Consider the following 15730-nt stretch of genomic DNA (forward strand, 5'->3'; position numbering starts at 1 on the left):
CCCACTGCACCCACCTAGATTTCAACAGACAAGGAGATGGGGGAAGAGAAAGAAACAGAACAGAAGAAAATCTTGCAGAGGTCCATCCATAAATCTCTCAACTTTATCTTCTCATCTACCATCTCTTTGTTTCTCCGCCTTAGATTCAAACAAACACCCACCAGTCGCACGGAGCCGAGGAGCTGAGCTCTGTTCCTTCCTGCTGCTCGGCCTCTGCTGCTGCAAACGGAACTCCACTAAAGAATGGCCTGCTCAGCTGCTGCTTCCACTGCCTTCATCTCCTCCAACCCGGGCTCCTTCTCCTCCCGGAAGCTCTCTTCTCCGGTGACTGCCTCGCTGCGCAGGACCGTGGCAGTCCCCGATCGGCTCAGCAACCATTTCCTTTCTTCTCGCCTCCCCCGCTCTGCTGCTCCCTCCCGCAACGGCTCCCTCTCTGGCCGGAGCTTCGTTGTCAGAGCTTCCGTATGTGTTCTCCACTTTCACGACCCCCTTATACATAGTATGACGTATCATAGTCTATTTCTTGCTTGCCAATACCCCTTCATTTGTTATTGTGACGATGATGATAATTTCATTAGAATATTACCTGGGTTGAGCTCGCTGCCTTTCTTGATTTTATCATTGTGTGGCACATTGTGCTTGTCCTTTGAAGTAATCGAAACAATGCATTGTACGTAACTGTCCTAAGTTCATTCCTCTTTCCTGCTTTCCGAGTTGTCGCAAAGATTTGATTTTGATAAATATGTTTAGTCAATGACCAAAAAACTTACACCTTGTATCCTCGTTTCGAGCATTCGAATTTCGAGCTTACATGGTCTAACAAGAATGCAGTATAGAGAGTAAACTGGAATGGTTGCTAAAGCTAAAGTTCCAAATTAAAATATTAGTGAAACTGTCAAACTGTCTCACATTTACACGGAGAAAGCACTTTTACAGTTTTAAATGAAAAATAAAAGTACTTTTCTTCTCCATGAATTTTTCCTTGCACGTTGTCCTATCGCGAGGGCAATCGGAGCGTCTATGTAGTCATTTGATGTTTCGAACCTCAAACGAGTACATTGTATTTCCTTCTTTTTCTTTATGCTTTTGTTTGCTTTTCCTATTAGCAGTGAGTGCTTGTTATGATTTCCAAAGTAAACCAAATAATGTACCTGAAACACCTGCACAGTGTGACGCTCCACTTGTTGGAAACAAAGCACCAGATTTCGAGGCTGAGGCTGTTTTTGATCAGGAGTTCATCAACGTAAGTCTATTACCATTTGCTAATTATTAATCTGTGCACCTTCTATGCCTAATTGGCTGCAGTGAGAAATATCATTACTTGGACCAGTGACTGCTTTCCTCAGGCATATTAATCACTATCGTATGTATCTTTTCTAATCATTTCAGGTGAAACTCTCTGACTATCTTGGAAAGAAATATGTGATTCTCTTCTTTTACCCATTGGACTTCACTTTTGTTTGCCCAACAGGTTTGCTTCATATTACGGCATATTATATGCTGGATAGATAATGGTCATGAATCAATTTTCACCTTTTTCTTGCTCTTCTTTTGTGTAGAGATCACCGCTTTCAGTGACCGATATGGTGAGTTTGAGAAGTTGAACACAGAAGTGTTGGGCGTCTCAGTTGACAGTGTGGTATGTCTTTACTTCTTCCTGTCATTTCCTTAAAAACTTAGGTGATACAGCCAACTATTTGGGTCTCCTGTTGGTCTCATGACTCTTGTTTTATTTTTGGTGAAGTTTTCGCACCTTGCCTGGGTTCAAACCGACAGAAAGTCAGGTGGACTTGGTGACTTGAAGTACCCGCTTATTTCTGATATCAACAAAAGTATCTCCAAATCTTATGGCGTGCTTATACCAGATCAGGTAATCATAAATATTTCTAGATCTATTGCTGGTAGTCACAAACATGCTCAAATTAGTTTGGGATGATTTATCGGGTGTCTAATTTAGTTACTGCTTGAAATTCATGGTATTATAATGACGAAAACATAGTAGTCTGCGAAGCTATTGTGAAGCCAAATACTTTGCAGCGCGCATGCTAGTTTATGGCTAGGAAATTTGTGCTTGAGAGTAGCAGAAGGAGAGACCCCCTCATGCTTTCCTCAAATCCTGCAAGCCCTTTGAGATACAAACTTTTGAGTCGTCAATAGTGTTAATTTTGGAGAAATTAACGAGCTCTTATCCTATTGATGACAATATCATTTGAAAATTGCTCAAATGTGCATTTTCTATTAATAATATTGGGCATTTATTTGATGTATAAGACTCCATAATGTTGCCATTGCAAGAGCTGATACTGATGGATAGATGATCGTATTTTATTTACATAAATTGACCGCCAAGTAAACTTTTGGAATCTTACAAATAAATATGAAGGTCTAATGAGATGATATATGTTAAAGAATAATCTTTGAGGGGCAGCTGCTTCAGTTGTGATATGTGAATGTGTATATATGTTGATTCTTTGCTTCCGAAGTGTTCTTCCTCTAAGTGGTTCTCTTCCGATATACAGGGAATTGCACTGAGGGGTCTCTTTATCATTGACAAGGAAGGAGTGATTCAACACTCCACTATCAACAATCTTGCCATTGGTCGAAGTGTTGATGAGACATTGAGAACACTCCAGGTAAAATCTCAGACAACAAAGTTCTGAGCATTCTGAACATTTCACTTTCACGGGATTATAGGCGTGCTTTGTATGTTGGAAAAGGATTAGATGAGAATCGGGCATGGAGGCATAGAAGACTAAAACTTGTACGGCAATAATAACCGAATTTTGGACTGAAGAATTCCATTTCATGTCTATCTTGACATATTAATACCAATAATCCTGAGGAATTTTGTTCCTTTTTCTGTTCCAACTCTCCAAATGGGCCTTAGTTTAGATTGTAAATCCTTCTTGGCTATCAGGCCTTCATATTCTAAGCTGCTTCTTTTTTATGAGATTCTAAGCTGCTGCTGCTTCTTTGCACAGGCTCTGCAATACGTGCAGGATAATCCCGATGAAGTTTGCCCTGCTGGTTGGAAGCCGGGTGAGAAGTCCATGAAGCCCGACCCTAAGCTCAGCAAGGAATACTTTGCGGCCATATAAGTTGTGTACTGTAAAAGCCGGCAAAATGCCAGGGGTTACAGAATTGCCCAAGAGTCTTAGGGAATTGTTGTAGAAGAGTTTTGCTTTCGTCTCTCATCTTTTTGAAATCCTAAGTGAGACGGGAATAATGGTTCCGGATGAACGACCATTGTATGGTGTTGTAGTTTGTTTTGGACCTTTTGAGCTATGTCGGCATTGGAATTATTCGGGCATTTTCCTTCCTCAGTTGCCAACGATCGGAAATTATCGTGTGACCATGCATTATGCATTGAATAACAATCAGCTGTTGCCATGTCCCCTTCAAGAACATGTGGGGTCTGCTATTGGAGAATCTTGAGGTTTCGTTGTTTAGGTGGAGACCGACATTAGGACAAAATTTATTAAACACTGATTGATGTTTTCTGGGGACAGACCAACAAAATTCACATCTCTTGGTTCATAAAATTGACGCATCATTCCATCAGCTGAACGTATGGATACACAAATAATCCGTCAGATGATGTTTAACTCGAATTAGATATGATTGTTAATGAACTGAATGACCCAATCATTGCATTTCAAATTCAAAGTATATAAACCATGGATGAGTTTCCGGCAACAGTTCCGAAGATCCCGGAATTTGATTCCACAAGAATCAAAACAAAAAGGGACTGTTTTACAACCTTTGTTTTTCTTTACAATCTATGCCACACAGAGATCTCTGCCTCAAGCTGATCCAAAAGACCAACAAAAAAACCAGTTACATTTTCGAGTTTCGACGGTGTTCAGTGTGAGAGAGAGATCCTCCTGCTTAGGCAACTATCATTATATATACTTCTTGATATACCTTGTACACCTTAAAAGCCACGAAAGAGAAAAGGACAGCATCGTTTTTTTCCACTGTTACTGCAGCAAAATGTTACCTAGCTGTTCATAGGGTGGGAACTCCTGACTCGGGCACGAAACTCAGTCTGTCCACCTCATCCCAGACCAACTTCGATGTTACTTCATCGTATTCGGGGACATATTCCTAATCAAACATCACAAACAATGTAAAAAAAGATCAGAAACAACTAGATGCATCTATTGACATCTTCATTATGACCATAACATGCTCAACTCAACAAACTTTTCTCTTTTTCTGGATGAGTAACTCTACAAACTTTTTCTCATCTATGGTATGGAAAGTCTGCTTCGCAATCGATTATTCTTCTAATAAATAGGTATACATTTCAAAAAGAAGAATTGGAATTTCAGGGGGGGAATTGATGTAAGCAATTGTGCTTCGAAAAGGTCTTAAAAGTTGCTAAGAAAAAGCAGAAAACAGAAATTTTTGACTTCATAACCATCTTGTGTTCAAATTCACCAAGCGTTTTTAACTATCATGTTTTACCTCAAGTTGTCTGACCAATTGCTTGGCAGTTGGGGCTGAGATGATGATGCGGCGTGCCGTTGGGGAGATAAAGCCTTCATCAACGGCCTTGTCGATGAAACTCAGCAAGGAATTATAATATCCATCCACATTCAAAAGACCCACCTGCCAATAATAACAAAGCAGAGACTATTAGCATCCTTTTCTAGATCAAAGTATACCATCAAATTCTCATCATCTGACTAGTAGCTTCCTTTTGACCAATAAATTAAAATTAAATCTTCAGCTTTTGTTTATTAAAACTTGAATTTAAATCATTTTCTCCTGTTCAGATGGAGAGATGTCCAATCTCTCAATCAAGCTTTCTAATTATTTCACATATACCATGATTGAGATATCAAATCCTTCTGCTACTCTTTCCATGTGAACATAAATGCAACTACACATGCGTTGATTCCATGCTATATCTACGATTCTATATGTATACATGCATAGAACATAAATAAGATGTATTGACCAAAATCCATTCACCAAGCTTTCTTCAATGACAAAAGACACCTTTGGTACATGCATATAGTTAAATATCTGTACAGAATTCATGTTCCCGAGGTGAAAAGATATTGGAACATGATTGCAAGATACACGGGAAAAAGGAAATGGAAAAATAGAAGATGTCCCTTCAAGTGATCGGAATTAGACGATCCCTATTAATTAGTAATATGGTATGAGAAGTGGATTCCTGAGAGAGCCAACAACCACCTCCATAAAAATATATGAGTTATGACGGAAACAATGACACAATTCCATACATTGAAGATTCCATGTGGCCCATTTGCATCTTGACCCTTTTATAATAAGAAAGGCATCCGTAAGACTTGCACATACAGCTGTTATATCTGAACATCTAAATGATATCTCAGTTTGATCACATTCCAAGTTGCTCCCAATTATTTATCCATCAATTTGTTGCATTATTAGTTTATTCTGAAAAGAAAGATTCCCTCCAACAAAAATGGAACGGTCTCCCATTGGCATCGCTCAAATCTAGAGTTTGTCTGAAGGATGGTAACAAGCCCCCACATCAAACAAAAAAGTCATGTCAAAAAGATTTATCCGATATATATATATATATTATTATAAGATCCTAGAAGGCATGTTACTAATAGTCGGTCGGATGGTTTAAGAGACTCGTTTCTTGCAAGGAGAATCTCTTACCGGCTTGCAGTGAATACCGAGCTGAGCCCAAGTGATGACTTCCAGCAATTCTTCAAGTGTCCCGTAGCCGCCTGATGTAATAAATGTTGGATAATGCACATCAATGATTAGATAACACATCCCGATTTTGAATGCCACTATCAAGGATAAAGGTAATTTAACGGTAGACCAGGAATACGACTCTCATACCAGGAAGAGCTATGAATGCATCAGCTTGACGTGCCATTTCAGCCTTCCTTTGGTGCATATCAGACACGGCCCTAACTTCCCCAACCGTCTCTCCAGTTATCTGCAAAGACAAATAGATAAATGAGTAAATGCCAAATATCAAATTTAGATGCTTATTGAAATAAGACACCGCCACATGGAAACAAGTAAATCAATATATATTATCGATCTCAATAATGCATACCTCTCTTGGCATTAGTGACCTGGGAATGACCCTGCAAAACAATGCCCATGAACCGAAGTCAGCAACATTGTTAGGTAAATTAAGCAGCTTGAGGAAGAGAAAAATAGTTGCTTTAGTAGAAAATGTCGATGTCCTAGAAAAAGATTCATAGTTAGTTGACATCCTCTTTCCAGAAACAAGGGGTCCCTCATTCAACTGTTCACATATGAATTATGTAATGAGACTGGAAAGACCATAAACGGATTGATCATTCACTTTAACTGTCACCACGAAACTGAACGCTCAAAAGCCTTACATAGATTAATGCCAAGTAAGACGACAGCATTTCCAATCCATTTTAAAAAGACCAAAACATGATCACAAATGATCTCTAGAAAAACAAGTCGAAACCACCACTTACAATAAAACCGAAACGGGACACTTTTCTTCATTCACATTCACAGGCAGGAAAAAAGTACAAAAGCTGAAAGAGTTAATCACGTTTGGTACTTATAAAAAAACCTTGTCCTATCTTGACTAATTCAACTGATAATTGTCTAATTGTTGCAAATATGCATAATCTTTTATTTTAAGCAAAATGGATGTGTCGGATGAACTCTTGTGAATGCTAGAGGTTTGTTCATTAATCGAAAAGTGGTCGTGACGAATGAGAGCAAATGGCAGCTTCAACATTTTCTTGGTTGTAGCAATGAAATGGACGAGGTTCAAAAAAATAGGAACGCATGGGTCCACACTCCCTCTTATTGGGGAGCCCACACCCCCCCCCCCCAACATTTGATCCCATGATGCTTGCCTTTGGGCAAGCTCTTGAAAGACCAACCAACCACTCATAGTGAAGAGGGGAAAATTATTAAACAAAGCATTTGGTTCAACTTTCGAGAGGGATGAGGTAAGTATTAATAAAAGGTAATTATGTATAGTGATCGGGCGACGTGAAGAATTATGCATGTCTTCTTCTTCTCAAGAAAAACAAAAGACATCATGTACTTGTGTTGCTCGACAATCAAAGTGGACACAGAGAGAGAGAGAGAGAGAGAGAGAGAGAGAGGAACAAACCCTAGAACATGACGCCCACCATCATGAACTGCCTGAGAAACGAGACCCATCAGTCCCACGCTCCCTCCTCCATACACCAAATCAATCCTTCTCTCCACCTTCCATTGTTCCATTCCCCCATTTTCACATTATTAAAAACACGTGTCAGAGAGCCATCATGATCAGAAGAAAGCACCATACATAATAAACATAACAATAAATAAACCAACCCAATATTATTATTATTAATTATTAAACAAAAAAATAGAATTTAATTAACAAAATATGAGACAAATGGATGTATTTTGATGGAAACCGCAATATATATATATATATATATACACACACATATAAATATGGCTTGGTAAAAAACAAAATCATGAAGAGAGGGGTGAGAATGGGCTGCAGGGTTATATGGGGCGGCTTGTCGAGGTGCCCCATGAACCAGGGCACGCCCTAATGAGTCATGATACCTAGGCAGCACGTTTGGTTCCCCTGTGCTAAGCATGTACATACATACATATACTTTACAAGGAATTTTAATTTTTTTTTTCAATAATATAATTATTGCTATTTTAAATAAGATCAGGGTTTTATTAAAAAAATAAATGGAAATTAAGGGGGAGAGGAAGAGGAAGAATCATGCGAGACGGCTGCTCATCCCAACTGATGACAGACAGTTTACAGCTAGCACAAAATCTCTCATGCCAAATAAATTCTCTTACAATAAATATAAACCCTAATGAACCTTCCTCTCCTAATTCCCAATCATATGTCCACGTTTAACGCCTATACCATAAACAAACACATATTTCCCTTTCTGCTTCGATCATGTTTCTACCTATGCAATGAGAGAAAGAGGAATGCAAATCCTTATTATTATATATTATATACAAGACAATAGAGATTTGAACAAATAATAATAATAACAATAAATTATTATTAAAGATGGTCAAAGGTTGCCCATTTTCTCTTCTATGGATTAACCCGAAAAGTTATGTCACATAGCGACCTTCGGCGAACCTCTTGAAATAATGAGACGGAAGGAAGATTTTATCGTTTGACTCATCAAAGTAGGATAGACCATATCAGGTGCAACTACGTTTTTACTCGATGAAGCCGATCGAGATCCCGGAAACCGGCAAGATACGGTCTGGACTGGATAGACATAAGACATCATGACCAGAAACTTAACCGTACGTCTAGTGGCAAATATAAATGTATGAATGACTGAATGAATAAACAATCGATGATAACTCCGATGTATACGACGGAACGGAAAGGGAATGGGATTGCGTTGCCTGGTCCCGTTTTATATTCACGCGATTCCTAAACACATGTAATGCAATATATAATGTAAAAAGATGATGATTACCAATTCCTTGCCGAGCTCAATGGCAGCTTCTTGGTAGGAAGGTTTCTTGCCGGAGCTGCTCCCACAGAAGACGCAGATCCTTCTGAACCTCGACGACTTTGTCTCTTCTCCCATGTCTCTCGCTCCGTTTGATTTTGGAAGGAAGGAAGGAAGGAAGGAGAAGAAGAGTTTTGTTTGGAAAGTAGGGGAAGGAAGGAGAGGGTTGGGAATGAAAACGAAGTGACTGATTTTCCTAAATTACATAATACACATACACATATATATACTGTAACCCCTTAGACCCACCAAATTTTTTTTTGGCGCTTGCTGCCCAATTTAATGGAAACATATACATATTATAAAAGTCACTTGTATATACTATATTAAACAAAAATTATATTTTAATTTTTCCACCAAAAAAAATGATATATTAATTTTGATTCAAGTAGAAGGGAAATATTGTTTTTATATTATATAACCATAATCATATATATGGTAAATATTAATTTGAAAGTGATTGTATTTGGAAGGAAATAATTCATTGGCTAATCCTTAATTGTGTTTGAAGTAATTTGGGGGAATAAGATGAGTAGATATACTAACGTGGATTGATCCAAACAGTCCGACACTTGTTCTGTTTAAGTAGGGTCTCAAGTTCCAGTATTTATAAATGTAAAAATCAACGCTGTGAGAGTTTTATCTTTTAATGGGCCGATTCAACTCTACTGAATTAGTCGGGGCCCAATTAGACTTTCCGATACTGGATTCGCACAATTTTAGAAAAAAAAAGATGAGTAGATATACTTTTCCAAATGTAATCTCGTGCTCCACACTTATTGTAGTTTGAATGTCAGACTATATATATTCAATGCATGTGAACACTTTAATTAAATTCCTTGTTGTCTGTTCAAAATTTTCATTTCTATTCTGTCCAAGCCATTTGAGTATATTTGGAGTCAGTGGATGGGAGAGAGCATTCTAAATTATTATTTTTCCCCCACTAATAGTGACGTGATGATTTAAGAAATCAATAAAAGTTCTTTTTGTTACACAAATTATCATATCCTACTTACATGCTAATAAGTCATTCATCCACAGTATGTTCACGAATTAAGAATATCGATAAATTTTCGGTGCCCAAGATCAACTGAAAAATGGGGTCCATTTAACTTTTAATCCTAGCTTCTGCTTCTAAAAGGGTTCTTCCTAGAAAAGTTGGCAATTGTTTCTAATTATCAACATCCAACAATTTTAAAATTCACTAGCGTAAGGCTTGCGCTTCTCTCCAAGAATCCAAAAATAATTTTTATAAAACCATTACTTTGTTTATGTTATTCAATTATACATAATAAGTATGAGTTAGTAGATGTAATTCATATATTGAAGTAATTTAAAATTAAAAAAAATAAAAGTAAAATATAGTTTTGATATTGATTGACCCACAACGTAGTGCAGTCGTTGTCTCTGATTGGCAAAAATATTTTCATTCAGCTACAATACATACATATATATAAAATATACATATGCAACATGTATAGTTTGTTTCAGCTACAACATATATATATTCAACGATATATATATGTGTGTGTGTTCAGCTTCGATAAATAGATAAATCAAATAATTTGGAATGCGATATACTATCGTCGGAGAGGAAGTACCGGAGAGGTAAACCAAGAAGAGGATGGCTGAGAAGTAAACCAAGAAGAGGGTGGCTAGAAGAACGGAGGAAAGCTGGCATGAACGCTTCATTTTTGCCGGCCGATGTTATTTAGTACTTTGTATTTTCTTTTCTGCTTTTCTTCGAAGACAATCGTTTGTTTATACATTGTAGACTATTTATGCACTTATATATCAAGAGAAAAATTCTCTTAAATTAGTTGCTTTTATTTTTAGTATACCAATAAGATCCAACAAAAAAAAAGACCCATGTATAGAATGTAATTAATTTGTACCAGAAAGAGATAATGAAGATAATCCTGCCGTGTGAAGAATGTAATTAATTTATAGCATTTATTATGATATCATTTGCAATTGTACAGAAATTCAATATATTTTTTTCGGTAAGTAGAAATTCAAAATATTGATCACACCTACCGACACAAATCTCTAAGGATTATCCTAATTTAAAAATAAATAAATTTTTAAAAAAAGCTATCTTAAATATGGGTGTATTTAATCTCTGTCGAAATGTGGTAACAAAAAAAATGTCAAAATATGTAAGTGGATACGTATACATTTCTATATATCTAAATGAATTTCTATCATTTATTGTCAGCGGTTCACCCTAATTATGCAAATAATAGTTACGTTCCGCCTTGCAGTCCTATTTATGAAACATACTTTTTTGGACCACACCTCACGTTGCTTGAGTTCCTCTCACTAAACGCGCATTGTTCATACCAGGGACGGAGGGAGGTGGACATAGATCGTTCATATAATTTGCCCCCAATTGAATTTCGGAGCATTAACAAATGATATCTAATGCTTATGTTGCCCCTGCTGACTAAAAACCGTGGCTCTGTCCCTATTTCATACCATATTCCTGCCTCCATCTCATGCCTGTTTAATCATGAATTGACACGTCTTCTCATCAAAAATCAAGGGCCTATATAGACTATATTTTCCCTCAACATGTATGGGCACACATATTCCTCTTCTTCTATTGTCCATGAAATAGCAAGTTAATCAAAGATTTATAATTTAGATTATTCACCCAAAAAAATTATTTAGATTAATTTTCAATAATTCACAAAATAATATAACCTGAAATTTTCAAAAAAAAAAAACCTAAATCCAGACTAAAGCAATAAAAATTTCATAAAATTAAAGATTATATTCAAAACAACTTAAAACATTTAAAGATAAGAAATCACAAAAGAATTCAGAAATTTCAAAAAAATTCAAGAAAACCAGAGAATAAAGAGAAATAACATAAAATTCAGAGTTCGTAAAGACTATAAACTAAAAGAGGATTAAAAAAAATTTAAAATGCAGTCTAAGATTAAAAAAATAAAAGGCAGAACTGAAAATAATCAAAATTGGGAAAAAAAATAAAAGCATTAAAAAACCTGAAAATCTGTCTATCTATCTATCTATCTATCTATCTGTCTACCTATCCATAATATATAAAACAAACGGAAAATGACACTTAAGGTCCTATATGTTTGCCAATTTTTGATATACAGTCTTAAATGTTTCAGTTTGAAAAAATAAGTCCTAAAAAGTTTGAAAAAGTGACACTTTTGGTCCTTTCCGTTACCCCCGTTAATGAAATTCCAGCAAGGCAAACGGCCCTCCACGTGGCGCTTCATGAGTGGTCACGAGTTGATTTGGGTCTGGATGTCTCATTTTTCACCCGACTCCCTCCCCGTGTGGTTTGAAATCCTAGCGTCGCCCCTGCAACTGCCGATCACGGGCACCGTAGCACCTCGAGCAGCCCCACCTGAGCCCGATCAATTCCGTCAGGTTCGATCTCGTCTCCTCTCGTTCGGATCTGGAAAATCTGAAAGCTCGTGAAACCCCAAGCGAAGTTCGAGTTCTGGGTTCAGAAATGAAAGAAGAACAAGCAGCAGCTACAAAGGAACATTCTGCTCTGTTTCGCACCCCCCCCAGCGGCCTGATCGGCCTCTCTCCATCGCCAAATCGAGTGTCGGTTTGGCGCAATACAAAGGTTGACCAAAGATATGAAGCAAACCCAAATCCGACCGGGAGGAGACGAGATTGAACCTAACGGAATTGATCGGGCTCAGGCGGGGTTGCTCGAGGTGCTACGGTGCCCGTAATCGGCAGTTGCAAGGGCGGCGCTAGGGTTTCGAGCCGCATGGGAAGGGAGTTGGGTGAAGGAGGAGACACCCGGACCCGAACCCGAACCCGATTCTACCCCAACATCCGGACCCGAACCAACCTCGTGACCACTCACAAAGCGCCACGTCAGCCACATAGAGGGGTCGTTTGCCTTGCTGGAATTCCATTAACGGGGTAACGGAAAGGACCAAAAGTGACAGTTTTTCGAACCTTTTAGGACTTGATGTTCCAAACTGAAATATTTAAGACTCGATATCAAAAATTGGCAAATATATAGGACCTCAAGTGTCATTTTCCCTAAAACAAACTTAATCTTTGTTCGACAACAAAATAATATTTTAACTCTATTCCATTTTAACTTAACTTATCTTTAATTTAATAATATTAACATAAGGTTCACAATAATTTATTGTTAACAACTGGAATTACAAAAATATTTGATTCTCCATTCCAATAGAAAATGATTTTACATCATCTATTTCTGAAAAAATAAAAAGACTTTGTGTCGTCTATCTACAATAGACAGATTATTATTGAAATTATTCTCAATCATTTCATTCGTTTGTCATTTATCATAAAGTTTATACATTTAAGTTTATGAAATATTAACTAAAAATAAACGTCTACGGGCATCCACGCAAGGCTCGGGTTAAAGGACGAGTAATACATAAATTTATGGTCAATGTACTTATTTACTGAGGAGGTCATCCAATCATTTGCCTTAATTTTAGTGGCAATTTCTCTCACTATTATTTTTTTTCGAGTACGTACATGAAATGTTCATGAGCCTAATACAATATAATATAAATTTTAATAGTTGATAACAAGCCAAAAAAAGGACACGGGTGGTTATCAAGTATCAAATATGAAATTTCTTGATTAGTAGACGAAAGCGCACTACCTTGATACATTCTCTTTGATTAAACAGAAAACTTTTTAACAAATTTACATTAGACTATTGGATTTTATTGGCCGCAGCTAATAATAAAGCTGCGATGGTAATACGACTCTGGACTTGCCTCGAATGGCTTGCGGGTTCAACCCCTCTCTGTCTTGACCAACAAACTTGACAAGATTCAGAATAATTTTCACCGCTAAATATAAAAGTTGTGTCCGAAATACTTATACAAACAAAACATATAGAATGAATAAATATTTTTCATTTTGTGTTTATTTTAACGAAATCACCATACGAAAAATATGGTTATTGATATTGATTTTTACCAAATAAGTAAGCATTATATACCTTCCCAATTTAATTATTGAAATACCGAATCCCCATTTTAATTAACGAAATAGGTCCACCATGAGTGATTTTCCAATTGCCTATAAAACAAAATGAATGATTTTCCAATTTACTGTCTACACTCCAATTTTTTTAGGATAAATTACATTGATAGTCCAAAACGTTTTATAAATATTTCAATATGATACAAAATTTTTTTTTTGCTAATTGATGGTACAAAATGTTTCAAAGTTGTTTCAGTATAGTACAAACCATCATCTCGTCATTGACGCCGTCAAGTCGACATTGATGGTGCAAAATCGATTTTTTTGGAATGTTACATGATGGTGCGAAATGTTTGAAATTGTAACTTAATAATACAAAATATTTTACGTAAGTTACATGATAATACAAAATTTACAAATTTTGTAAAGAATAGCTTGACGGCGTCAATGGCGAGATGACGATTTGTACTATACTGAAACAATTTTGAAACATTTTGTACCATCAAGTAGCAAAAAAAACTTTTTGTACCATCAAGTAACAAAAAAACTTTTTGTACCATATTGAAACATTTATAAAACTTTTTGAATCACCAGTACAATTTAATATTTTTTATGATAAAAGACACTAATCTCCTTGAAGTTTTGCTAAATGTCATTCCACCCCATTCTTGACGAAAAATGGTCATTCCACCCCATTGATCATCTTTGACATAATAAGATAAAATTCTTATCAAGTCCTAATCCTTTAAACTTTTCAATTTCATCTGAATTCTTTCTTCCTTTATTTATTCTTATCCTCGAGATTATGTGTGTCCACTTTGATTTCGCGGTTTTGAGTTTTTAATAAATCTATTAATATGGAGGTTGTTGACGATTTAGAGTGCTAGGTGGCCGTTCGCAAGGCCCTACTTCTAGGAGTGGGCACAAGATAATTCAGTAGATTTTCAATATGAATTACAATCGTCTTAAATTTTTTGGGCAAGAATTTAGCGAACCATATTGGAAGGAAAAAAATCCCAAATGAATTGTATTCCATTTCTATTAACTGAACTGAACCAATAGATAAAATTATAAAGTATAATTTAAAATCCTAAACTCCAAATCTCATCGCAGTTTAAGAACTCATAAATAGTTCAAAGAATGAAAAAGATAAATATATAAAAAATGAAACATATCCAAATTTTAAAATATATAAAAAATGAAACATATCCAATAGTTCACCGATCATCCAATTTGTGCTAACTAAATTGACCGATTGATAAAATTATTAAGCATAAATTAAAATCCTAAGCTCCAAATGTCATTGCGGTTTAACAATTCATAAATAGTTTACAAAATGAAATATATATATATATATATATATAATGAAATCTCACTGTAGAAGAATTGTGAATTTTTCTGTTTATACTTTTTTTAATTAAAATTTCAAATTTTGATATGTTTTATATATTTATTTTTTTATAAAAAGAAATTTCACTTTAAAAGAAGAATTGGAAAGATTGGTGAACTGTTGGATATGTTTCATTTTTTATATGTTTATTTTTTTATTATGTGAATTATTTATGATTTGTTAAACTACGATGGCATTTGGAGTTTAGGATTTTAAATTAGGCTTTATAATTTTATCAATCGATTTAGTGCGGTTAGCAGAAATGAAATACAATTCATTTTGGATGTTTTTTTCCTTCCAATATGATTTTCAAATATGGTTCGTTGAATTCTCGTCAAAAAAATTTAAGATGATTATAATTCATATTGGAAATCATACCGAACCATCCCATGCCCGCTCCTAGTAGTGAGGCCTTGCGAAACGGCCACCCGACACTCTAGATCGTCAAGAACCTCCATATTAATAGATTTATCAAAAACTCAAAACGACGAAATCAAAATGGACATGCATAATTTTGAGGGTAAGAATAAATAAAAGAAAAAATAATTAGGATGAAATTGAAAAGTTTAAAAGATAAGGACCCTAATAAGAATTATGTTATTAAGCCAAAGATGATTAATGGGTGGAATATCTGGTTTTTGTAAAAAAATGGAGTAGAGCGCCAATTTTTTATCAAGAATTGGGCGAAGTGACACTTCACAAAATCTCAAAGGAGGATAATGTCTTTTAGCTTTTTTTAATATAAAAAGCAAAATCTTACCACCACTTTTTCTTTATTTACTTTTCGATTTTCCCAAAGAGATAAAAAAAATTCGATTATAAATGAGGTTCGTGGGGCTAA

General features: G+C 35.8%; 2 protein-coding genes across 2 annotated transcripts; one reads left to right on the forward strand and one right to left on the reverse strand.

Annotated features, from left to right (window-relative positions):
• Positions 1-48: 48 nt before the first annotated feature.
• Positions 49-3395, forward strand: LOC116195922 (2-Cys peroxiredoxin BAS1, chloroplastic-like). Its single transcript, XM_031525353.1, has 7 exons — positions 49-462; positions 1169-1243; positions 1390-1471; positions 1560-1639; positions 1745-1870; positions 2520-2633; positions 2982-3395. The coding sequence occupies exons 1-7, from the start codon at positions 244-246 to the stop codon at positions 3096-3098; spliced, it is 813 nt and encodes a 270-aa protein (XP_031381213.1). The 5' UTR covers positions 49-243; the 3' UTR covers positions 3099-3395.
• Positions 3396-3648: 253 nt separating this feature from the next.
• LOC116195088 (cytokinin riboside 5'-monophosphate phosphoribohydrolase LOG7) lies at positions 3649-8704 on the reverse strand. Its single transcript, XM_031524063.1, has 7 exons — positions 8487-8704; positions 7133-7230; positions 6077-6107; positions 5854-5953; positions 5665-5735; positions 4471-4614; positions 3649-4107 (listed from the first exon to the last, which is right to left on the reverse strand). Exons 1-7 carry the CDS (start codon positions 8598-8600, stop codon positions 4009-4011), a joined length of 657 nt encoding a protein of 218 aa, XP_031379923.1. The 5' UTR covers positions 8601-8704; the 3' UTR covers positions 3649-4008.
• Positions 8705-15730: the final 7026 nt, after the last annotated feature.

Source organism: Punica granatum, chromosome 2 (genome assembly GCF_007655135.1).
Source record: "Punica granatum isolate Tunisia-2019 chromosome 2, ASM765513v2, whole genome shotgun sequence".
Classification (NCBI taxonomy): domain Eukaryota; kingdom Viridiplantae; phylum Streptophyta; class Magnoliopsida; order Myrtales; family Lythraceae; genus Punica; species Punica granatum.